Below are 24,968 nucleotides of genomic sequence, written 5' to 3'. Positions count from 1 at the left end.
AAGTCAAATGAAATACTGAGGCATAAATTTAACACAGCACATACAGGATCTATACACTGAAAATTACACACTGTCAATGAAAGAAACCAAAGATGGCTAAACAGAGACACATATAGTACTCAGAGATTGGAAGATTCAACATAGTCTCTATGTCAGTTTTCCACATATTCATCTATGGGTTTAACATAATTCCTATCAAAAGCACGAAACTTCTTTGGTATCTATAAACAAGCTTATTCTGAAATCTATCTGGCAAGACCAAAGACTTCGAATATTGAAAACCATTTTGAAAATGAAGAATACTTTATTCTTCCTACTTTAGGAAGAATCACTCTGTTTGATATAACAACTTCCTCTACAGTAATCAAGGCAGTACAGTGCCAGTGGAGGGAAAGAGAAAGGGCAATGGGACAGAACCAAGAACCCAGAAACAGCAAGAGCAAGCACATGCAAGTGATTTTCTTTACAAAAATGCAAATGCAATTTATATTCTAAATACTTTTTATTTTCTGTATAGCATGATGCTTTGGTATTTTTTTTTTTTTTCCTTTTCTTTTTTTTTTTTTTTTGAGGAGGAGTCTCGCTCTGTCGCCCAGGCTGGAGTGCAGTGGCCGGATCTCAGCTCACTGCAAGCTTCGCCTCCCGGGTTCCCGCCATTCTCCCGCCTCAGCCTCCGAGTAGCTGGGACTACAGGCGCCCGCCACCTCGCCCGGCTAGTTTTTTGTATTTTTAGTAGAGACGGGGTTTCACCGTGTTAGCCAGGAGGGTCTCGATCTCTTGACCTCCTGATCCACACGCCTCGGCCTCCCAAAGTGCTGGGATTACAGGCTTGAGCCACCGCGCCCGGCCGATGCTTTGGTATTTTTAAAAACCTTTCTGGCTGGGGTGAGACTGCCCCTCCCAAGACTAGCCAATTCTTAGAGCAAAGAGTCCAGCCAGGAACATGTCTTTGATATGTAAAACTAACCAACCACAGCCATACATCCTCCGTCCTCTGTATGGACTGTGCACCCAGGAGGCAATATTCTTCTGCCTTAATCACCTCAGGGCCAGATGCCAAAAACTAGGGATCACCACCCCTATTATCCAAAGTCCACTGAAATTATTCCAAATAGGTTACTAGAAAATGTGTTCTCTCATGGGTCATTCATAAAAAAAATCTCCAATGACAGAAGTGCTTATTTCACTAGACAAGTTATAAAACAGTTAAATAATTACAGATACAATAGCATTAGAAAAAACTAACTAGATTGTCATAGTCAAAGGAATTACAGATTGAAGACAATCAAATCCACTTCAGTAAAAAACAGAAGGTAATCCCTTATAAAATAGTCACTAAAAGGCCTCTATGCACCTGATAATAGAGTCTCATGTATCTTCTGCTACTAAACTCTAGTATGACTAAATGCCACAAGATTTTAATGCATTATACCAAAATATATTTTCACCAGGTAAAAAAAAAGCTTTTCATGGTCCACCAACTAAGGACAATCAAATACTTCACGATCTAAAACCCAGAGATTGACTCTTCTAAAAACAACGTCAGAGAAAGACTGCCCTTGCCACCCACATTACAAAACTTTGGGATCTCAAAGCTTAAGTGCATAATCTCACAAATTAAAAGAGCCCCTCCAGACTCTTAAAAACTATACACCCATTAGAAACCTTAAGGTAAAGCTAACCAAAAAAGTTTCTCCCCAAAAGCAGACAACATCCCAGATGTGAACAGCTTTCCCAAGATCACAAATTAAGACTTCTCTATCATGAGACTCCAACCTCTTATTTTTCCCCTTGCTTCTGCCTCTATAAACAATAATGCATATAGTAACTTCCCTAAAAAAAGAGGTGATTATGTACACTCATGGGGTATACTTTTATTGGTAAAATATTTTACAGCCAACCTTACACATGGACTATCTTATGCCTTAATAAACAAAAGACAAAAGGCAGATATAAAAAAATTTTAATAGTACCTTTGTTAATCCATAATCAGTCAGAAACAAACCATTGGTTCATCCCTCTTGACTTACATCATAGGTTAAAGAAAACATTGCCAAGAGGCCTTCACCCTTCTAGATAGACGTCATTTGTTAGGTCTCTTTTCCCATGGTTTAGAGTAAATAAGACAATAATTAAAAATGTATCACTCCTAATAGGCTCTAGAATAGATTCTACTACAAAGCCTATGATTACACAACAGACTTTTTTAAATTCTCTCGCTAAAGTTGTGCTAGGTAATAAAATTTCTCTAGATTACTTACTGGTTAGATTGGGAAAAAAAAGTTGCTGACACTACTTATTATACATACATAAACACATCAGGTATTATAAAGAATCAGTTAGGCCGGGCACGGTGGCTCATGCCTATAATCCCAGCACTTTGGGAGGCTGAGGCAGGTGGATCGCCTGAGGTCAGGAGTTCGAGACGAGCCTTGCCAACATAGTGAAATCCTATCTCTACTAAAAATACAAAAAATTAGCCGGGCATGGTGGCATGCGCCTGTAATCCCAGCTACTCAGGAGGCTGAGGCAGGAGAGTCACTTGAACCCGGGAGTCAGAGATTGCAGTGAGCCAAGATCGCGCCATTGCACTCCAGCCTGGGCAACAAGAGCAAAACTCCATCTCAAAAAAAAAAAAAAAAAAAGACTCAAGATAAAGATAAAGGGACTGCTTGGTTAAAAGCAAGCCTCTTTATCTGACTCATTCTTTGATCTATTTGATTTTCATTGGTATGGTTCATGGAAACCCTGGCTAAAGAACATATTCCAAACTTTTGGTATTATCCTCCTAACAGTCATAATAGTAGTCTCCCTGGTACACTGTATTCTCTCAAAAGTTTTAAATGTTTACATACAGCCATCTACAAAATGTTGGCTGAGTGTGGTGGCTCGTAACTATAATCCCAGCACTTTGGGAGGCTGAGGTAGGAGGATCACTTGAGTCCAGCCTGGGCAACATAGTGAGATCCAGCCTGGGCAACATAGTTAGAACTAGCCTGGGCAGCATAGTGAGATCCAGCCTGGGCAACATAGTGAGATCCCTGTCTCCACAAAAAAATAAAAAATTAGCTGGGTGTGGTGGCACACACTTGTAGTCTCAGCCACTCGGGAGGCTGAGGTGGGAGGATTGCTTGAGCTTGGGAGCTTGAGGCTGCAGTGAGCCATGATCATGCCACTGTACTCCAGCCTGAGTGACAGAGCAAGAACTTGTCTCAAAAATGAATACATAAAAACGTCAGTCTCTTCTTCACTTAAAACAACAAAAGCTCAAAAAAAAGTGTCATCATGAAAAAACCATAGCCCATAAATAACATGTCAAGACTAAAAACCCAAAATGACAATAACTGAGAGTGACACTAAAGCCCTAAGTTTTGGTCACACTCTCACCTAAGTCAAAATCTGACCAAAAGGAGGAAATTGTTAAACAAAATGATGAGAGACTATTGTTTTGGACTAAACTCATACACTAGGCTCCAACATACCAGGCTAATCCAAAATAAAGTCACTCATACTAAATGCAAAATAATCAAACTAAAAATTTTAAAAGCAGACAGATGCTGGCCGGGCGCAGTGGCTCACATCTGTAATCCCAGCACTTTGGGAGGCCAAGGTGGACAGATCATGAGGTCAGGAGATCAAGACCATCCTGGCTAACACAGTGAAACCCCGTCTCTACTAAAAATACAAAAAATTAGCCAGGCGTGGTGGCGGGCACCTGAAGTCCCAGCTACTCGGGAGGCTGAGGCAGGAGAATGGCATGAACCCGGGAGGCAGAGCTTGCAGTAAGCCAAGATCGTGCCACTGCACTCCAGCCTGGCAACAGAGCAAGACTCCGTCTCAAAAAAAAAAAAAAAAGAAAGAAAAAAAGAAAAAAGTTTAGCCTAAAGATGCCTCCTTACATATTTTAAGTTCAGCCTAAAAGTCTCTCTGCACATAGTAAACTATAACCTAACTACATATGCAAACAGACTATAACCCACTCTTATGCCAATCACCGGGTTTCAGCCAATCAAAGGCAACCAACTGCTCAAACCACATTCAAAGATGACCAATGCCCAGCTGTAGTCAGTCTGGCCATTTCTGTAACTCATTTCTGTTCTCTACACATCACTTTCCTTTTTCTGTTCATAAATCTTCCTTGACCATGCAACAGTACCAGAGTCTCTCTAAACCTCTTCCAGTTCAGAGGTAGACCCATTTGCAAAATGTTCTTTAAAACTCTGTTAAGTTTAATTTGTCTAAAATTTTTTTCTTTTTTTTTTTTTTTTCAGAACAGCATCTCACTGTCACACAGGTTGGAGTGCAGTGGCGCAATCATGGCTCAACTGCATCGATTTCCCAGGCTCAATCCATCCTCCCACCTTACCCAACTGAGTAGCTGGGAGTATAGGCACATGCCGTCATGGTTGGCTAATTTTTGTATTTTTTATAGAGATAGGGTTTTGCCACGTTGCCCAAGCTGATCTCAAACTCCTGGGCTCATGCAATCTGCCCATCTCATCCTCCCAAAGTGCTGGGATTATAGGCATGAGCCACCGTGTCTGGCCAAAATTTTTCTTTTAACAGTGGTGCTGGCAAGAATATGGAAAAAATAGATCTCACACATTGCTCATGGAATGTAAAATGACACAGCCACCATGGAAAGAGTAGTGCCTTATAAAACTAAACATAGGCTGGGCACAGTGGCTCATGCCTGTAATCCCAGCACTTTGGGAGGCCAAGACAGGAGGATCATGAGGTCAAGAGTTAGAGACCAGCCTGGCCAACATGGTGAAACCCTGTCTCTACTAAAAATACAAAAATTAGCTGGGCATGGTGGGGCACGCCTGTAGTCCCAGCTACTAGGGAGGCTGAGGCAGGATAATTGCTTGAACCCGGAAGGTGAAGGTTGCAGTGAGCTGAGATCACGCCACTGCACTCCAGCCCGGCGACAGAGTGAGACTCCATCTGAGACTCCATCTCAAAACAAAACAAAAGAAACTAAACATAGATTTACCACATGACCCAGTAATTATATTCTTGGGTTTTTATACCAGAGGAATGAAAACTTATGGTCACACAAAAACCCGTACATGAATATTCACCTGCCGTTTTATTCACACGGCAAGAATTGGAAAAACCTCAAATGTCCTTAACCAGGTAAATGTTCAGTGGAATACTACTTAGTAATAAAAAGGAATGAGCCACTGATACAGGCATGCAGCTTGTATTGGCTTAGATGGCTCCTAAGAACACTATGGTAAGTCTTGGAAAAAGACAATTTCAAAAGGTCACGTACTGTGTGATTCCATTTATCTAACATCCCGGAAATGACAAAGCTGCAGAGATGAAGATGGGTCACCAGTTGGCAGGCAGAGTATTAGGGGCAGGTATGGCTGCAAGGGGGCAGCACAGGGCCACCCCTGCATAGCAGTGGGACAGGACAGTTCTGTGTTCTGATCACAGTAGTGGTTACACAAACTTACACACAGGATCAAACTGCAGAGAATCATACACACGGTACAAGGAAAACTGTGAAACAAGGTGTATGGTCTAACAGTGTCACACTACGTCAATTTCCTGGTTGACTGTACTTATACAAATGTCCCACTCCAGGAGAAGGTAAGAGAAGGATTCAAAGGATTCTATGTACTATTTTTGCAATATCCTGTAAAGGAAGAAATTTTGTAATAAATATCTAATTATAGAAATTTTGAATATACAAAAAGGTAGGCAAAACTCCTATAATCCCAAGACTAACCCAAAGATAATCACTTTTAACATTTTTGTATATTTATTTCTAGTCATTTTTTGTTGAGGGTTTTTTGTTTTGAGACAGAGTCTTGCTCTGTTGCCCAGGCTGGAGTGCAGTGGCGTGATCTAGGCTCACTGCAACCTCCACCTGCCAGGTTCAAGCAATTCTCAGACTTCAGCCTCCCAAGTAGTTGGGATTACAGGTGCGTGCCACCACACTCAGCTAATTATTATATTTGTAATAGAGACAGGGTTTCACCATGTTGGCCGGACTGGTCTCAAACTCCTGACCTCAAATGATCCACCAGCCTCAGCCTCCCAAAGTGCTGGGATTACAGGTGCAAGCCACCGCACCCAGCTATTTCTAGTCATTTTTTAAGCATAGTTTTTTGGGAAGTTTGAGGGGGAAGGAGGTTAAACCTAGTGAGGTGACTACAATTTAATAGCCTTTTTTCTCTTAACCTTATAATAATACATAAGGTTTTTCCAAAGTGATGAGAACCTCTGTGACTTTTTTTTTTTTTTTTTTTTTTTTTTTTGAGATAGGGCTCTCACTCTGTCACCCAGGCTGGAGTGCAGTGTGTGTGATCTTGGCTCACTTCAACCTCCACCTCCCAGGCTCAAGTGATCCTCCCACTTCACCCTCCCGAGTAGCTGGGACCACAGGTATGTGCCACCATGCCCAGCTAATTTTTTGTGTTTTTGGTAGACACAGAGTTTTGCCATGTTGTCCAGGCTGGTCTGGAACTCCTAAGCTCAGGCAATCTACCCACCTTGGCCTCCCAAAGTGCTGGGATTACAGGTGTGAGCCACCGCGCCTGGCCTCTGCGACCCTATTTTAGCGGCTGCTTAGTCATTCTCTTAACCCCTCTCTGGGCAAGTCATTTCAGGAGAGGTGATACAACGAAAAGGTTAAGAATGTAGACCAAAGTCAGATTTCTGAGTTCAAACCTCATTCCCACCACTTCCTACTATAATCTTGAGCAAGTTACTATTTCCGTGCCTCTCAGCTGCTTCACTAAGAAATGGGAATCTTAATTAACACACTATGTATGTACTTACCTCACAGGGTTGTTAAGAAGATTAAATGAGTTAATAAACACTTAGAAGAATGTCTGGCGTATGGTAAATATTAAATCAATGTTGCCTTTATTATTTGAGGGGTGTATTTAGTATTTTAGTATCCTTGAAATGGTCTTTTATCTACCCTTCTCAAAAAGTTCTCTAAAAATAAAAAAATAAGCCACTTCTCAGTCTGCACTGAGAACGCTGTTCTGTAAAATCAGTTCTTGCCACAGGTGATCTTAACAACCTGTCCCAGGTATGTCATGAATACACCTCCACTGTGGTCGAAGCATCCCAAGACTCCAAAAGTGACCTCACACCCTCATCTCTGCCCAGTGATACATGTGGCTGATGCAGCAAATCCGGAACTCTCTGTGGAACCACTTTAGGAAAACTAACCCTAGGAAGATCAAAGTGAAACACAAATCAGATGATCAAAAATTACTGAAGTGATCCACTTGGCTTCCATAATTCTTCACCAATAATTTTTTAATTTCACTTTAGGAAAAAAACAGTGTCAGGATGATAGGGTTTATCCAGTTTGTACAAAGACCTCATACATTAGAACAGAGGAGAAGCATGGATTTAAATGGACACTCTGACAATATGAGAAGCCATTGCTAAAAACTTAAAACTGGTTCCAAGAAAGGAAATATCTGAGTAAAAAGTGCAAAACATGAATTTTTTAGAAAAGCATCTGAATGGCTGGGCGCGGTGGCTCACCCTTGTAATCCCAGCACTTTGGGAGGCCGAGGCGGGCGGATCACGACGTCAGTAAATCAAGACCATCCTGGCTAACACGGTGAAACCCTGTCTCTACCAAAAGAATACAAAAAATTAGCCGGGCATGGTCGCAGGTGCCTGTAGTCCCTGCTACTCGGGAGGCTGAGGCAGGAGAATGGTGAGAACCAGGAGGCAGAGCTTGCAGTGAGTCGAGATCGTGCCACTGCACTCCAGCCTGGGCGACAGAGCGAGACTCCATCTCAGGAAAAAAAAAAAAAAAAAAAAAAAACCACCTGAATGTGCCGCTGTGTCACCACTGACTCATTACTGTGCTTTAACACAAATGTCTTACCTTTTCTCTGATTACAGCTGGTTTTAGAGGCCCAACTCAATCGCAGACTCTGATAATTTGTATCTTCATCACAGACCAAAGTTCTAGTCAAACAAAAATCTATAACTGCCATTTAAAAAGAAAAGAACTATAAACACCATGCTAATAAGAGATCATTGCATAATAAATCACAATGCATAGTGATAAAACCATTTGAAGCATGCAGCCTTAAGAATTAGTGAACAGGCAGAAATATTTGCCACGCACTGACCACTCCTTCTGCCCAGGACGGGGAGTTGGTGGTCACATCCTTTCTTGCTGAGTACTGGGAGTCTCTGGGTGTAAAGACCCAACGTGTCATAAGAAGGCCTACCTGGACTGCACCCGAAAGAGTAACATTCTCCAAAAGAGCATCATTACAACAGCAGTACAGACGAGCAGCTGATGCAAGGGACTGCCAGAATTCAAATCCCGCATCTGCGTGTGCCTGTGGGTGGATCTGGGTGTCCGGGTATGTGTATGTCTGTCTGGATGGGTGTGTGTGTCTGTGCATCTGTACACGTCGGTGTGCCTGGCTGGATAAGCCGCCGAGTGTCTCTGCGCTTTAGTATCCTCATCCGTGGCCTGCCTCCTCCCCTCCACTCCACCTTTCCCCCTCACACAGCCAAAGCACTGGGGATCTCCCATCAGCAACACTCACTCCCCTGGGCCACCCCTTGACTTACTGCCCCATTTCCTCTGCTCCCCTACAGCAAAACACCTGTGGAGTGTGGTCTGCCGCCACCGGTTCTTGATTCATTTCTTCCCATTCTTTCTTGAGCACATTCCAAGCAGACGCTTGCTTCCACCAAAGCTGCTCTTGTCAAGGTCACTGACAACAGCCCCGGTGGGAGGTTCTCCTTGATCTGCCATGAGCATCTGATGCACTCCTCCACTCCATCCCCTCAAGACCCTTTCCTACTGGGTGTCTAGGCCCCTGTGCTCACTGGCTTTCTTCCCACTGCTCTGGAGGCCCCTCTGCTCTTATTGCCCACCTTTAAACACTGGGGCCACCCTCCCTCTGTGCACTCCCAGAAGAGTTTGGCCAGGTTCCTGCCTTCCAACGCCAGTCACCGGCTGACGCCCCCGCCAGCTGCTCCCTGGCCCTGGTCTCCAAGCTCACACAGCCAGCTGCTTCCACGACACCTCCACCTGAACATCTAGCACATGTCTCAGCCCAAATCTCAGCTCCTCACCTACCCCACCCTGCTCCTTCCACAGCCTTCACCATCTCACAGGAGCCTCCATCCTTCCAGTCTCTCAGGCCACACGTCTAGAGGGCCGACCAAACGTGTCTCTCACAATTTCTCCATCAGACACCTCAGCACATCCTCACCAGCTCTGCCTTCAGAATCTCCCTGGGATCTGCCCGTACCTCCTGTCCCCTATCGCTACTGTCCTATTCTAAACACCACCGATTCTTGCCTAGATTCTTGGGATACCCTCCTAACTCTCTTCCTTTTATCTCCTTTGCCTCATTCTAGTCTATTCCCAGAGAAATCCTGTTAAGTGAACTTCAGGTTATATCATTTCTGTTTTCAAAACTCACCAAGGATTCTCCATCTTGCCCAGCACAGCAAAGGATGCACCAGGCCCTACGGGCCCTGCTACCCCCAGGCCTCTCTTCAGGCTCCTTTCCCCTTTGTTCACACTGGTCCAGCTGCCCTGGCCTCCTTGCTTGATGGTGCTGTTTCACAACCATCAAGCACACTCTTGCTTTCTCCTACTCTAAACACTCTTTTGCCAGGTATGGACCTGACTCCCTCCCTAACCTCCTTCAGCATGTGACTTGTCACATTCCCTGGTCACTCCAGCTACAATCTCAATGGTGCTTCCCTAACACTCCCTACCCAATAACTCCCTCTTTTTTCTTCATATACTCACTATCATGTAACTTACTACATATCTGTATTTATCCACCCACCCCTGAAAGTGTCACAAGAACAAAGGCTTTTGTCTATTTTGCTTACTGCTATTTCCCCGGTACAGAGACAAAACACCCGCTCATTATCATCTGCCCTGGTTTACCCATTCCAGCCACACTGGTCGTGTGCTGCTCCTCAAACCTGTTCCCCACACCCCAGCCACCTTTCCGCATGGCTCGCTCCTCATTTAATTCAGGCCTCTATTAAAATGTCACTTCCTCAAAGAGGTAATTCCACATCATCCTATCTGAAAGATCATTTTTTCCCAGTAACTGTAACCTCTTCCCCTGATTTATTTTCCTACACAACATTGACCTGTACCTGAAATTATAAAGACCTTTTTACCCGCTAAGCGTCTCTCTCTCTCCCACCAGAACGCAGCAGTCATGAGGACTGGACTTTGTCTTATTCACCACTGTACTGCCAGCATTGAAAACAGTGCCTGGCACATGTGGTAGGTTCTCAAATATAAATTAATGAATTTAGAAAACTCATTGATGAAGCAATCTCACAAAGTAACAAGACACAGATACAGAAAATGGGATGACAAAGCGGCCTGCTCCAGAGTTGACAGGGTGTCCCGCCAAGCAACCTTCAGAACTTAGATGGCCTAAGTCCCTCCCCACATCTGCCTCCCTCCAGTCACAGAACTCCACCTGACAGCCCCAAAGTTGTTTCCCACAAGGCCCAGTGGGAATACCCCAAACACTTCCTACTAGCCAGCTTGCCCTAAAGCATGAAATGCTGCACTCAGAGGAGGAGGTGGTGAACTAAGAGTATGGGAGAAACTACGTAAACCTACTTTTCTCAATTCCATCTTCCAAAACAGGGCGAGATGGGGAGGAAGAGAAGAACAATTCCTGAGTGAGGTGAATAAGCCAATAAATATGGCACTACAGCTAATGCCGGGAGGTAAACAGGTAAGTATCTTACCATATTTAACATCTGGAACTGTGACAGAACTCTCTGCAATATTGGTGGACAGAATAATCTGTTAAACATCAAAGAAAAAAGCTGACATTCCTACTATATTCTGGACATCATTAGGCAAAGTTTACGAAAATGCAAAAATTATTTTAAAGCTTCTGAATGTAAATACTGAACTCAGATTTCAAAATTAGCCATTTTTCTATTTTATAGACACCACAATTGATCAAGAAGCCCCTGGTGAATGGAAAACCAGCCACATACAACACAGCAAGGGCTTAGATACAGGCAAAGGGAGCTGTTCCTGACTTCTGGGGTGGTAGCTTTGGTGGGGTGGAGAGGGGTCTTGGAATCGCCCAGGGGTACAACCAGGTTTCTAGAAGAAGGGCTGTAGCTTGTAGTTGCCCTAGAATACCACTCAAGGCTGCTCCTAGGGATTCCAAAGCAATCCAGGGGCGAGGTTGCCAGTTCAGGCCCCCTGATCACCTCAAGCAGCTCTAGAAGGGTCTAGTTAAAACAACTCCATCATTCACACATTATCTGAGATAAAGAAATCCTCCTGAAGCAGGACCTAGAATATGGCTTCTAACCAGTCACCAGAATGGTTTCAGGGACACCAGAACAGTCCCAAAGTTAGAGAAATGCTAAAGAAGAATTAAAAGGCATCAGAATTCCTGAATTGAGAAAATAAAAAATCTTAGCTTTTTAGCAAACTGATTTACAAAATAAAACACAAAACTAAACAACATACCTGGCTCGTCAGGCAAATACTTGTTTAAGTGACTAACCACTAATAGAACACATTGCTGAAATGTGAATTTTTTTTTTTTTTTTTTTTTTTTTTTTTTTTTTGAGACAGAGTCTTGTTCTGTCCCCCAGGCTGGAGTGCACTTGTGTGATCTCAGCTCACTGCAGCCTCCACCAGCCAGGCACAAGCCTCCTACCTCAGCCTCCCAAGTAGCTGGGACCACAGGTGTGTGTCACTGCACTCAGGTAATTTTTATATTTTTTGTAGAGATGGGGTTTCGCCATGCTACCAGGCTGGTCTCAAACACCTGAGCTCAAACGATTCACCCGCCTCAGCCTCCCACAGTGCTGGAAACACCAGCATGAGCCACGACACCCAGAAAATATTTTTCATGAGTAGAGTCTCTAAGGAAAATTTACCTAAAGTGCTTAGAACTTGTCTTCCCAGTTTTCCTACCTTTCTGTACCCAGGGACTGGACTTAAAAATATATTATTCTGTTCTTCTAAAGCCACACTTGAATGGAGTGGATAGACCTGCAACCTAAGAAATTACTAAAATAAAATCTCCATAAAGAATAGATATACATGAGATACAAAAATAAATACTGAGATAATTAAAATTATTTAAGGCAGAAACAACACAAGGGTTTAGAAGAATACAGCTGTATCATTTTCAACATACCTTTTATGAACCAGGTTTGTGAGAAGTTCATGCATATAGTTTATTTCACCCAGACCTAGGGAAGAAAAAAGTGGAGGAGGGAAATAAACATCTTTGTATTTACTGCTAGAAACCAACTTTTAAATTAAAATGGCATATCTTTCAAAGAAGGCCCTACCAATTCATTTGACTTTTTTATCCTCTTTGCCTAAATATACCAGAAACACAAGTAAAAGTACACAGTGACACTGATTAGTAGTATCTCAAAAATATAGGGAAAAACCATATTCTTCCAGTTTTCCTTTACACAGCAGTGACTCCCTGTGGGTGTTAGCTATATGAGTAATTTTTGCATTTCTTTTTTACCCCCAGATTTTCTAAATTTTCTATAATGAGCATGCAAAATCTTTACAATCAAAAAAATAACATTTGTAAAGTTTTGGTCATGAGGATGTGCTAAACCATTTCCATCAGGCCTCTGTCCTGTTTGCTGAAAGCTAAGCTAGCATGTACTTTTGCCCCACCCTGATTTTCAAATCTGAGTCTGTTATGGGTTGAACTGTGTCCCCTAAAAAGATGTACTGAAGTCCCAACTCCAGTAATCTGGAATGTGGTGTTATTTGGAAACAGAGTCATTGCAGGTGTAATTAGTTAAGATGAAGTTATACTGGAATGCGTTGGGCCGTGGTGTCCATACAAGGGAAGAGGCACAAACAGAGAATGCCATGTGACGACAGACACAGGAGTGATGCAGCCACAGGTCAAGGAGCACTGGGGACTGATGGCCACTACCAGGAGCTGGAAAGAGGAAGAGGCTCAGAAAGAGCATGGCCCTGCTAACAACTCGACTGTGAACATCTAGCCTCCGAAACCGGGAGAGAATACATGGCTGTTCTTTTAAGCCATTTAGTTTGTGGCACTTGGCTACAGCAGCCCTGGAAAACTATCATAGAACTGTTCACAAAAGATCAATTAACACAAAAACATCTATCAAACTTGAATTCACATGAATATATTAAAAAGATAGCAACCCTAAATGTAAAATATCACTTATAAATATTTCCTTCAGGCAATGTTTAGCAGGTAAAAAGTATTTATCAGCCAGGAGCAGTGGCTCACGCCTGCAATCTCAATACTTTGGGAGGCTGAGGCAGATGGATCACTTCATGGAGACCACTAGAGCCTAGCAGCTCGAGACTAGCCTGGGCAACCTAGTTAAACACTATCTCTACAAAAATATACAAAAAAAAAAAAATTTGGTCAGGGCTGGGGGTACACGTCTGTAGTCCCCGCTACTTGGGAGGTAGAAATATCACTTCAGCCCAGGAGGCAGAGGCTGCAGTGAGTCAGGGTCACACCACTCCAGCCTGGGCAACACAGCAAGACCCTTTCTAAAAAAACAAATGGAATAAAAATAAAAAGTACTTATCTCATGTTAGGTATTCTTAAGCTAGTATCAACATGGCTCCACTTTGGTGATGTTTTTCCCCTTAATACAATATTATGCACACAGCAGTCATTTGATAAATATTCTCCAATGCAAATGCAACACCACCCCACTGTCAGCTAATGGTTCCCTGCATGTAAACAAATCCTTATCACCTAAGCAAAACATGACAAAAGTTTGCAACTCATTACGTTGCATTCCAAAATTAAATAAGCTATTTTCATTGCATGTTTTTCATTCTCCATTATTGTAAGAACAAATCTGTTTATGCTCTATATTACCTTACAACAGAAAATATTTGAATTATTGTCATGTTTCATCAAGCTATACCACTTAAATTAAAAATCAAGTAATTTTGAAAAAGTACAATTTAACATAAATTCATCTTTTCAGAAAGGTATTTTAAAAACCTGTTTTCTCAAACACTGAGAAGGGAACTCAAGGATTACCCTGATGATTCTCATGGTATTACAGTAACAGTATGTTTTACTACTACTAAATAAGCTTTCAATGCAAACTAACGACAGTTACCTCACATTTATAACCATACATGTAAAATGCAAATTTAACAAAGCCAAATATTTTACTGGAAATTCTGAAGGTGGCAAGACTGCCTTCAAAAAGTTGAACTCTAGACAAGCATGGTGGTGCGCATCTGTAATCCCAGCTACTTGGGAGGCTTAGGTAGGAGAATCGCTTGAACCCAGGAGGCAGAGGTTGCAGTGAGCCGAGATTGTGCCACTGTACTCCTGCCTGGGCAACAGAGTGAGACTCTGTCTCAAAAAAAAAAAAAAAAAATTGAACTCTTAATAATTTATTAATAAGAAATCTTTTTAGAAATACAAGGGTTGGCCGGGCACAGTGGCTCACATCTGTAAACCCAGCACTTTGGGAGGCCACAGAGGGCAGACCACGAGGTCAAGAGATCGAGACCATCCTGGCCAACATGATGAAACCTCATCTCTACTAAAAATACAAAAATTAGCCGGGCATGGTGGTGTACACCTGTAGTCCCAGCTACTCGGGAAGCTGAGGCAGGAGAATCACTGGAACTGAGGAGGAGGAGGTTGCAGTGAGCCGAGATCGTGCCACTGCACTCCAGCCTGGCAACAGAGCAAGACTCTATCTAGAAAAAGGAAAAGGAAAGGAAAGGAAAAAAAAAAAAAAAAGAAATACAAAGATTATAATAAAAAGCGAAACTGAAAGTTACATTTGTTCACATACTCAAAATGTAAAAAGAACAAAGTCCTATGGAGAATACCATCTTTCATAATCTCTGTTAGGCACAAACTTAGCCTCTCTCCAGAGTATTATGATTCCAAGTCACAAAATTATGACGTTCTTACCTGGCAAAAACACCAACACACTGCTTCGCTCCAACACAAACTGGGCACCCGAGCAGGCCTTGTTCCTGTTAAAAATGTGATATCAATGAAGGCTAATAACAGCTATTGCTTCTCTACAATCCTAATAGTACAGGCTTTTAATCCTGAAAGGCTCTTACAGGTCATCCAATGTAATGTTCTTTATTGTACATAAGAAAACACAGAAGCCCAAAGAGATGAGAAAACATCCAAGGCCCCACGGTCATTCCGGGGACCTTAAGCTTTTTGACCCCCAATACTTTCTCCTATCAAAACCTACGATCTGCAGAAGTTTTCCTTGACATTTAGTTATTATAATCCAGAACTTCAAAGTAAAAAACATTTAAAATAACTACAAGCAAAATTTAAACTTTCAGGAGTCCAAACTACTATTGGAAAGGATTTGTACAGACCAAAATCTCAAATCATCTACTCACCTCCCTGCTACTGTCAATAAATTTACTTTTGTGTGAATTTAGAACTTTCATTCCTCCATAAACCTGTGAGCCCTTCCTACATGCCAAGCCCTCCTCTGTGTAGTCAGGATACAGCAGTAACAAGACAGACAAGCTCCGTGCTCTTTGGAGCTTACATCCTAATTGGAGAGACAGACAAGAAACAAGAAAACAGGCAAGGCACCTTCAGTTTAGCAATAAGACAAAAAGAAACACCTGGGGAAACACAATAAGCAGTGCTAAGGGAAGGCATACTTATGGAGTGCTCTCAGAAGGGCTGGCTGGGAAGGGCCTCTCTGGGGAAGTAACAGGAGCTGAGGAGGGAGCCATGGAAAAGCCATGCAATGGCAATCCAGGCAATGCCTGGGAACAGTCACTACGAAGGAGAAAGGGGTGTGAGGGGTAAACCAGTCGCTGCAGCACAGGCGGCTCAGCGTCCATGGTCACTGCTCCTGCTGCTCATCCATCTCTCCCTGTGAGTGTGAGCCACATGTATGACCTCAGGCAGCAGCCACCACCATAAAAACACAGGCCTGGTTTGTAGATGGGCCTGCATGGGATGCTGGCAACAGCCGAGGTGAACATCTGCTGCATCACAGCCCTACCCAGAGGAGAGGCTCACACACAGTGAGTGAGGAAGGGAGCTCCTCCCAGTGAGCAGAGGTCAGGCAGTCCATCCGGTGGTACCACTTCGGGTGGAAGGAGACATGGCCATGAGGTTGGGTTCACCCCAATCAACAAGCAGAGGCTAATAGCTTGGTCAGCTGGGCAGGGATGTGGAAATGACAAGACTGATAATAAGGAGATCTGATGGAGAGGTACCAAGAAATGCCCACAAGGCAGCCACAGTGGAGGAGGCTTTCAGTCATCAGACAGGCCGGAGGCCCTGCCTGTGGATGTGACCCAGCCTCCTTCTCCAGTCCCCCCAGGGTTAGACAATGCACAGAGTGGATGGGTAGCAGGGATGAAGGCTTACACACAAACTCAACACCACGCACTTTCCTGAGATGAGACTCATCCGGCTGCTACCATCACTGGATGCCAACCACACAACAGCAAGGGCCAGTGCCAAGTCCCAAATATGGCACCATTCCCTGGGGCACCAGTACAGACAGCTGAAGACAGGTTGATTCCATCATGAAGGAGATACTGATTTACCCTCATGGAAATAGACACAGATCCTATTCCGGATTCAGATCTGCCTTCTCTGCACCTAAAGTTTCTGTCATACCCCCATGCATGGACCTAAAGATGCCTTTCTCGCTTCCATTACTTCCTGCACAGCATAGCCTCCTGCCAAGGAACTCAGTTTAGTGGTCAATGGACTCACGAAATTCAATGATATTACCATGCATCCAAAAGCAACTGGCTTAAAAGAAAGATGAAATGCCTATTAAAGGCTCAGTTATTGTGCCAGTCCTACAGGAAGTCATAAAAGCCATAACGAAATTCAAAGAAAAGGTGAAATCTTGAAAGTAGCAAGAGAAAAATGACATGCCACACACAAAGAAAACCCCAACCAGATTAACAGCTGAATTCTCAGCAGAAACAATGGAAGCCAGAAAGCAGTGGGATGACATATTCAAAGTCCTCAAAGAAAAAATTGTCAATCAAGATTCCTATATTCAGTAAAACTCTCAATAATGAAGACTAAATAAAGACTGTCCCTTGGCCAGGCGCAGTGGCTCACGCCTGTAATCCCAGCACTTTGGGAGGCCAAGGCAGGTGGATCACCTGAGATCCGGAGTTCAAGACCAGCCTGACCAACAAGGAGAAACCCCATCTCTACTAAAAATACAAAATTAGCCAGGCATGGTGGCGCATGCCTGTAATCCCAGCTACTCAGGAGGCTGAGGCAGGAGAATCGCTTGAACCTGGGAGGCAGAGGTTGCGGTGAGCTGAGATTGCACCATTGCACTCCAGCCTGGGCAAAAAGAGCGAAACTCTGCCTCAAAAAAAAAAAAAAAAAAAAAAAAAAAAAAAAGACTGTCCCAGATAAACAAAAAAATGAGATTATTTTTTGGCAGCAGACCCACCTTACTAGAAATACTAAAGGAAGTTTTTTGTGCTGAAAACAGCTGACCCCAGAGAGTATTTCAAATCCACATGAACAAAGAAAGAGAACCGGTAAAGGTAATTAGGTAATGACAAAAGATACTGTAAATACATATTTTGCCCCCTTCCTTCTCCTTAGGCAATTTTAAAAGTAACCGGATACAAAAATTAGCAGGGCATGGTGGCAAGCACCTGTAGTCCCAGCTACTCACAAGGCTGAGGTGGGAGGATCAATTGAGCCCAGGGGGTCAAGGCTGCTGTGAGGCATGATCACTCCATGTACCCAGCCTGCTCAACATAGTGAGAACTTGTCTCAAAAAAAAAAAACAAAAAAAAAACAAAAGTAAAATGCTACATTGCAAAATACGTATTAAATGCAAAAGAAAGCAGTAAAAGAGAAACAGAGGAACAAAAAGAATATGAGACACACAGAAAGCAAAAAGCTAAATGGCCAACATAAATTCAACTATATCAGTGACAAAATTAAATGTAAAGGGATTAAACAACCCAATCAAAAGGCAGAGATTGTTAGATTAATTTTAAAAATAAGGGCCGGGCACGGTGTCATACCTGTAATCTCAGAACTTTGGGAGGCTGAGGTGGGCGGATCATGAGGTCAAGAGATCAAGACCATTCTGACCAACATGGTGAAACCCATCTCTACCAAAAATACAAAACTTAGCTGAGCATGGTGGCACATGCCTGAAGTCCCAGCTACTCGGGAGGCTGAGGCAGGAGAATCGCTTGAACCCGGGAGGCGGAGTCTGCAGTGGGCCGAGATCGCACCACTGCACTCCAGCCTGGTGACAGAGCAAGACTCCATCTCAAATATATATATATATATATATATATATATATATATATATTTATGATCCCACTCAGAATATGTTGTCTACAGAAGATACACTTTAAATGGAAAGACACTAAGTAGATTGAAAGTAAAAGAATGAAAAAATATGTGTCATGCAAACAGCAAACTACAGAAAAGTGAAGTAGCTATACTAATACACGAAATAGGTCTTAAAATTAAGTGTTATGAGAGATAAGAGGGGCATTTTATACTGATAAATGGGTGAATCAATCAGGAAGATAAAACAGGTATAAACATATATGCACCTAGCAACAGAGAACCAAAATACATAAAGCAAAAACTGACAGAAAAGATTGAAGAAATAGGCAATTCAGTAACAACTGTTGAGGATATCATTATCTCATTTTCGATAAAATATAGAGCAACTGGGCAGAAGATCAAGAAGTAGAAGACCTGAACAGCACGGTAAGTTAACTACACCTAAAAGACATTTATAGAACACTCCATCTAACAACAACAGAGTGACATTATTCTCAAGTGCACATATAATATTCTCCAGAACAGTCTACATGCTAGGCATACAACAAACCTCAATAAATTTAAAAGAACAGAAATAATTATCCAACCACAATAGAATGAAATTCAAAATGTATAACAGGAAAAATAGGGAGAAATTCACAAATACGTGCAAATTAAACACCACATTCCTAAAAACCAATAAACCAAAGAAAAAATCAAAACGGAAATCAGAAAATACTCTGAGATGAATGAAAATGAAGACACAACATAACAGAAACTAATGGGACACAGCTAAAGCAGAGCATAGCAGGAAATCTGGAAGATGAATGAACAAACTGGTACATCCAGACAATGGAATTTGGCACTAAAAATAAATGAGCTATCTAAGCTATAAAAAGACATCAAGGGAGCTAAATACATATTACTAAGTAGAAGAAGGCAACATGAAAAGGATACATACTATATAATTCCAACTACATGACATCCTGGAAAAGGCAAAACTATGGAGACAGATGTAGTAAAATTAGTGCTGTAAAGGCTCAATCATATGATATATATACAGGTTTTTTGTTTGTTTTTGTTTTTGTTTTTGAGACAGAGTCTTGCTCTGTTGCCAGGCTGGGAACTGCACTCAGCATGGCTTTAATTATTTAAAATAGAAATTTCCAATTTAAAAAATTCTGAAATACTAACCTGATTTTAAAATATATACAGTAACTACTGAAAAAGTACCTATAGTTATAACCTTCTTATAAAAACACTAAAAAGTTTCCAAATGAATACTTTTTTAAATCACATATACATTAAAGTGCATGACCAACTGAAGTGTCTCTTACCCATTCTCCTTCACATCCAAGTCATCAAACATCTGAATGAGAGAGACAGCAACTTCATATATATCCTTAGTTATCACCGGTTCCTCCAGGAGATGAGGAGAGAGCTAAAAACAGTGAAAGAAAAAAGTCGCAATACCAAAACAGGATTACAGAAGAAAACTGGGGTTGGATGGGAGTGGCTCTCACTGTTAGTACAACACTGTAACAAACTCTCTAAATAAAAGTTCTTGGTTTTTATTAGCAGCAATGTCTGAACACCTGCTGTGTGCCAAGCACCACTCAGGACAGCGGACACACAAAGTACCATACTCATCAATCTCCTCGCCCAGTCACCAGAGCAAGAATGGCTCAGAGAGCCCAGACGTGCACAGGCAGTGTGTTCAGCACGATGTCTATTTTGAAGACATCAATTAAGTTACACCAAATGTCTATGGAACCCAGGAGGAGTTCCTGATCTCAAAGCCAGTGCCCTTCCCCTCTTTCAAAACCCTACCTCAAAGAGCACTAAGATTTCCCTAAGATTTCACGTGTGAAAAGTTACCTTGTATATCAAAAGTACCAGAAAACTGTAACATCACATCCATATCTACCAATGTGTGGTGATAACATAACCACATGATGAGGTATCCGTCTACCAAGGTTTAGGGGTTCCTCGACTATTTTGTCTATTAAAGCAAAGACACCAAGACCAGATAATGTAAACTTCCCCCTCAAGCACTGCTGCCAAACACTGGGCACCAACCACAAGCGGCAAACTCCCCAAGTCAGGCTGTGCATTAGTCCATCTTCACGCTGCTGATAAAGACATACCCAAGACTGGGTAGTTTACAAAAGAAAGAGGTTTACTGGACTTACAGTTCCACATGCCTGGGGAAGCCTCACAATCATGGCAGAAGGCAAGGAGGAGCAAGTCACATCTTACATGGATGGCAGCAGGCAAAGAGAGAGAGCTTGTGCATAGAAACTCTCCCTTACAGAACCATCAGATTTCATGAGACTTACTATGGTAAGAACAGCACAGGAAGGACCTACCCTCATGATTCAATTACCTCCCACTGGGTCCCTCCCACAACAGATGAGAATTCAAAATGAGATTCGGGTGGGGACACAGCTAAACCGTATCATTCTGCCTCTGGCCCCTCCCAAATCCCATGTCCTCACATTTCAAAACACAATCACGCCTTCCCAACAGTACCCCCAAAGTCTTTACTCATTTCGGCATTAACTCAAAAGTCCACAGTGCCAAGTCGCAAAGCAAGTTAGTTACTTCCTAGATACAATGGGGGTACAGGCATTGGGTAAATACAGCCTTTCCAAATGTGAGAAATTGGCCAAAATAAAGGGGCCACAGGTCCCAAGCAAGTCCAAAATCCAGCAGGTGAGTCAAATCTTAAAGCTCCACAGTGATCTTCTTGACTCTGTCTCACATCCAGGTCACGCTGATGCAAGAGGTGAGTTCCCACAGTCTTGGGCAGCTCCACCCTGTGGCTTTGCAGGGTACAACCTCCCTCCTGGCTGCTTTCATGGGCTGGCATTGAGTGTCTGTGGCTTTTCCAGGTGCATGGTACAAGCTGTCGGTGGATCTATCATTCCGGGGTCTGGAAGACAATGGCCCTCTTCTCACAGCTCCATTAGGTGGTGCCCCAGTTGGGGCTCTGCATGGAGGCTTGAACCCCACATTTCCCTTCTGCACTGCCCTAGCAGAGGTTCTCCATGAGAGCCCCGCCCCTGCAGCAAACTTCTTCCCTGACATCCAGGCATTTCCACACATCCTCTGAAATTTAGGCAAAGGTTTCCAAACCCCAATTCTTGACTTCTGTGCACCTGCAGCCTCAACAACATGTGGGAGCTGCCAAGGCTTGAGGCTTGCACCCTCTGAAGCCATGGCAGGAGCTCTTTGTTGGCCTCTTTCAGCCACAGCTGGAGCGGCTGGGACACAGGGCACCAAGTCCCTAGGCTGCACACAGCACAGGGGCCCTAAGCCCAACCGACGGAACCACTTTTTCCTCGTAGGCCTCCAGGCCTGTGATGGGAGGGGCTGCCGTGAAGACCTCTGACATGCCCTGGAGATATCTTCCCCATTGTCTTGGGGATTAACATTTGGCTCCTCGTTACTTATGCATATTTATGCAGCTGACTTGAACTTCTCAGAAAATGGGATTTTCTTTACTATTGCATTGTCAGGCTGCAAATTTTCCAAACTTTTATGCTTTGTTTCCCTTTTAAAACTGAATGCCTTTAACAGAACCCAAGACACCTCTTGAATGCTTTGCTGCTTAGAAATTTCTTCCATCAGATACCCTAAATCATCTCGTTCAAGTTCAAACTTCCACAAATCTTTAAGGCAGGGCAAAAAGGCATCAGTCTCTTTGCTAAAACATAACAAGAGTCACCTTTACTCCAGTTCCCAACAAGTTCTTCATCTCCATCTGAAACCACCTCAGCCTGGATTTCATTCTCCATATCACTATCAGCATTTTGTTCAAAGCCATTCAACAAATCTCTAGGAAGTTCCAAACTTTCCCACATTTTCGGCATTAACTCAAAAGTTACTCCAAACTGTTTCAAAAGGAACTCCAAACTGTTCCATCATCTGCCTTTTTACTGAGTAACAAGTTGCCTCCACATTTTGGGTATCTTTTCAGCAGTGCCCCACTCTACTGCTACCAATTTACTATGGGTGTGACTGTCCAGCTTTCCCGGAGCTGAGGCCACAACTACACAAGCATCTTTCTACAGTATCCAGCACAACAGATGTCTCTGAATTTCTGAAAAGTCTATTTTATAGTGATCCTGGGTTTTATTCACCCAGAGTAAGAAGCTTTTTTAATTAATAATTTTACTTGTTAAATACTATGTGCAAAACATTGCATTTGATTTCGATGAGGACAAATCAAAAGAAGTCTTCATCAGAGAAGCCAATCACAGAGGCAAATTCTTTTTCCAATTTTTACTTAGAGTAAATTAAGTCAGCTAGTTTCCAAATAATTTATAAAAGTTGACTTTTACTCTGGGCACGGTGGCTCATACCTGTAATCCTAGCACTTTGGGAGGCCGAGCCAGGTGGATCATTTGAGGTCAGGAGTTCAAGACCAGCCTGGCCAACATAGTAAAACCCCACGTCTACTAAAAATACAAAAGTTAGCCGGGTGTGGTGACACACACCTGTAATCCCAGCTACTCGGGAGGCTAAGGCAGGAGAATCACTCGATCCTGGGAGGCAGAGGTTACAATCAGCTGAGATCGCGCCACTGCACTCAAGCCTGGGCAACAGAGTGAAACTCTGTCTCAAAAAAATAAAACCAAAGTTGACTTTTATTAATAATTTTGAAAAAGCATGTCTAATAAATCTATTCCTAATATTTAACCCTTTTTTGAGGCAGAGTCTTGCTGTGTTGTCCAGGCTGGAGTGCGGTGGCATGATCTCAGCTCACTGCAACCTCCGCCTCCCAGGTACAAGCGATTCTCCTGCCTCAGCCTCCTGAGTAGCTGGGATTACAAATACCCACCACTATGCCCGGCTAATTTTTGCATTTTTAGTAGAGACAGCCTTGTTGCCCAGGCTGGTCTCAAACTTCTGACCTCAATTGATGCTCCCACCTCAGCCTCCCAAAGCGCTGGGATTACAGGCATGAGCCACTGTGCCCAGCCATAATATTTAACTTTTATCTTAGTTTTCTACTTTATCCAAATAATAATATTTGTCATAACACAACTACACAAAAAAGAAATAGGAAAAAAAAAGGCATACTTTTCACAAACACCAACAGTGGCATCCAAACTCATCTACAAGTTTTTTCCTACAAACAAGCCATATAAAAGGCATGGCACTGACTCACAAGTTATTTCACTTAGTTCCAAGCCAGTGAATATTTTTTGAGCACACTGATAAGATACCAAACACAGCCTGTTTCTCTAAGCCAGGCCTGAGACAACAATGAGGCACACCGGTTGCTGGCCCACTGACCCACTTGCTGAATAGTCCCCTCCTGTGTGCTGCGATAGGGATGAAACATGAGAGACAGCGCCTCTACTTTCCTACACCGCACAGCAGTAAGTCAAGGCACACTATGTCGGGGAGATGCTCTGACAAAAAGCGAGGCAGGGGACAGGGACAGGGACATGGTGGGGGCACCATGATAATTCATACAGATGGAGTCAAGGAGGGGCTCTGCCATTCCTCTCACAGAAGTGCTCAGCCCGTGTGACTCTGTCCACACAGCAAGACACAGCGACAGTGTTTCTGTCCCAAGCTGAAGCCTGGGAAGTTGGCACATCCGCCGCACATGCAGCCTATGAGACAGTGGGCGCCGCAAGTGGAGGGGGAAATAAATGGTGCCAAGACACTCACATTGGAGGAGGAGGACCTCTTACCCCATGTCAATCCAAAATCCATCTTAAGTGGATTCAAGACCTAAAGATGAAAAACAAAGCCATAAAGTGGATTATGTAAAGCTGCGCCCTAAGGTGGACAGGTGAGGGCCAAAAGTGACATGCTGCAGGTCAGGCGCAGTGGCTCATGTCTGTAATCCCAGCACTTTGGGAGGCCGAGGCAGGAGGATCACCTGAGGTCAGGGGCACAAGACCAGCCTGGCCAACATGGTGAAACCCCGATTCTACTAAAAATACAAAAATTAGCCAGGCATGGTAATGTACGCCTGTAATCCTAACTAATTGGAAGGCTGAAGCAGGACAATCACTTGAACCTGGGAGGCAGAGGCTGCAGTGAGCCGAGAGCACACCACTGCTCTCCAGCCTGGGTGACAGAGCAAGGCTCTGTCTCAAAAAAAAAAAAAAAAGTGACACACAGCGAGTCCAGGTGGGGCGGGGGCCATGCTCTACTACTAGACCTGGGTTGTTGATCATGGGTGTTCATTTCGCAATTTCACTACAGTATACATTTACATTTTATGTAACCCTTTTTCTAAGGGTGTTCTTTCACAATTTTTTTTTTTTTTTTTTGAAACGGAGTTTTGCTCTTGTTGCCCAGGCTACACTACAATGATGCGATCTTGGCTCACCACAACCTCTGCCACCTAGATTCAAGCAATTCTCCTGCCTCAGCCTCCCGAGTAGCTGGGATTACAGGCATGCGCCACCACACCCGGCTAATTTTGTATTTTTAGTAGAGATGGGGTTTCTCCGTGTTGGTCAGGCTGGTCTCGAACACCTGACCTCAGGTGATCCGCCCACCTCGGCCTCCCAAAGTGCTGGGAACACAGGCATGAGCCACTGCACCTGGCCTCCTTCACAATTTTTTCAGAAGCTGAATATAAAGGATGAAAAGGATTCTCCAAAGGACACTGAAAGGAAACAGCCACAGTTGGTA

At 43.2% G+C, this 24,968-nt stretch overlaps 1 protein-coding gene across 1 annotated transcript in view; it reads right to left on the bottom strand.

Moving 5' to 3' along the window:
• TDRD9 (tudor domain containing 9) overlaps window positions 1-24,968 on the bottom strand; it is a 137,195-nt gene that overhangs the window by 49,341 nt on the left and 62,886 nt on the right. The window contains exons 8-13 of the mRNA XM_010376950.2: window positions 19,640-19,743; window positions 14,946-15,010; window positions 12,174-12,228; window positions 11,948-12,032; window positions 10,750-10,807; window positions 7,874-7,978 (exon numbers count right to left, since the gene is read on the bottom strand). Coding sequence (XP_010375252.1) covers window positions 7,874-7,978; window positions 10,750-10,807; window positions 11,948-12,032; window positions 12,174-12,228; window positions 14,946-15,010; window positions 19,640-19,743 — 472 coding nt within the window. The remainder of the gene's footprint in view (window positions 1-7,873; window positions 7,979-10,749; window positions 10,808-11,947; window positions 12,033-12,173; window positions 12,229-14,945; window positions 15,011-19,639; window positions 19,744-24,968) is intronic.

The sequence above is a fragment of the Rhinopithecus roxellana genome, chromosome 5 (assembly GCF_007565055.1).
Source record: "Rhinopithecus roxellana isolate Shanxi Qingling chromosome 5, ASM756505v1, whole genome shotgun sequence".
In the NCBI taxonomy this organism is placed as follows: Eukaryota; Metazoa; Chordata; class Mammalia; order Primates; family Cercopithecidae; genus Rhinopithecus; species Rhinopithecus roxellana.
Note: the sequence above shows the minus strand (reverse complement) of the source record. Positions and strands in the feature narration are given on the sequence as shown.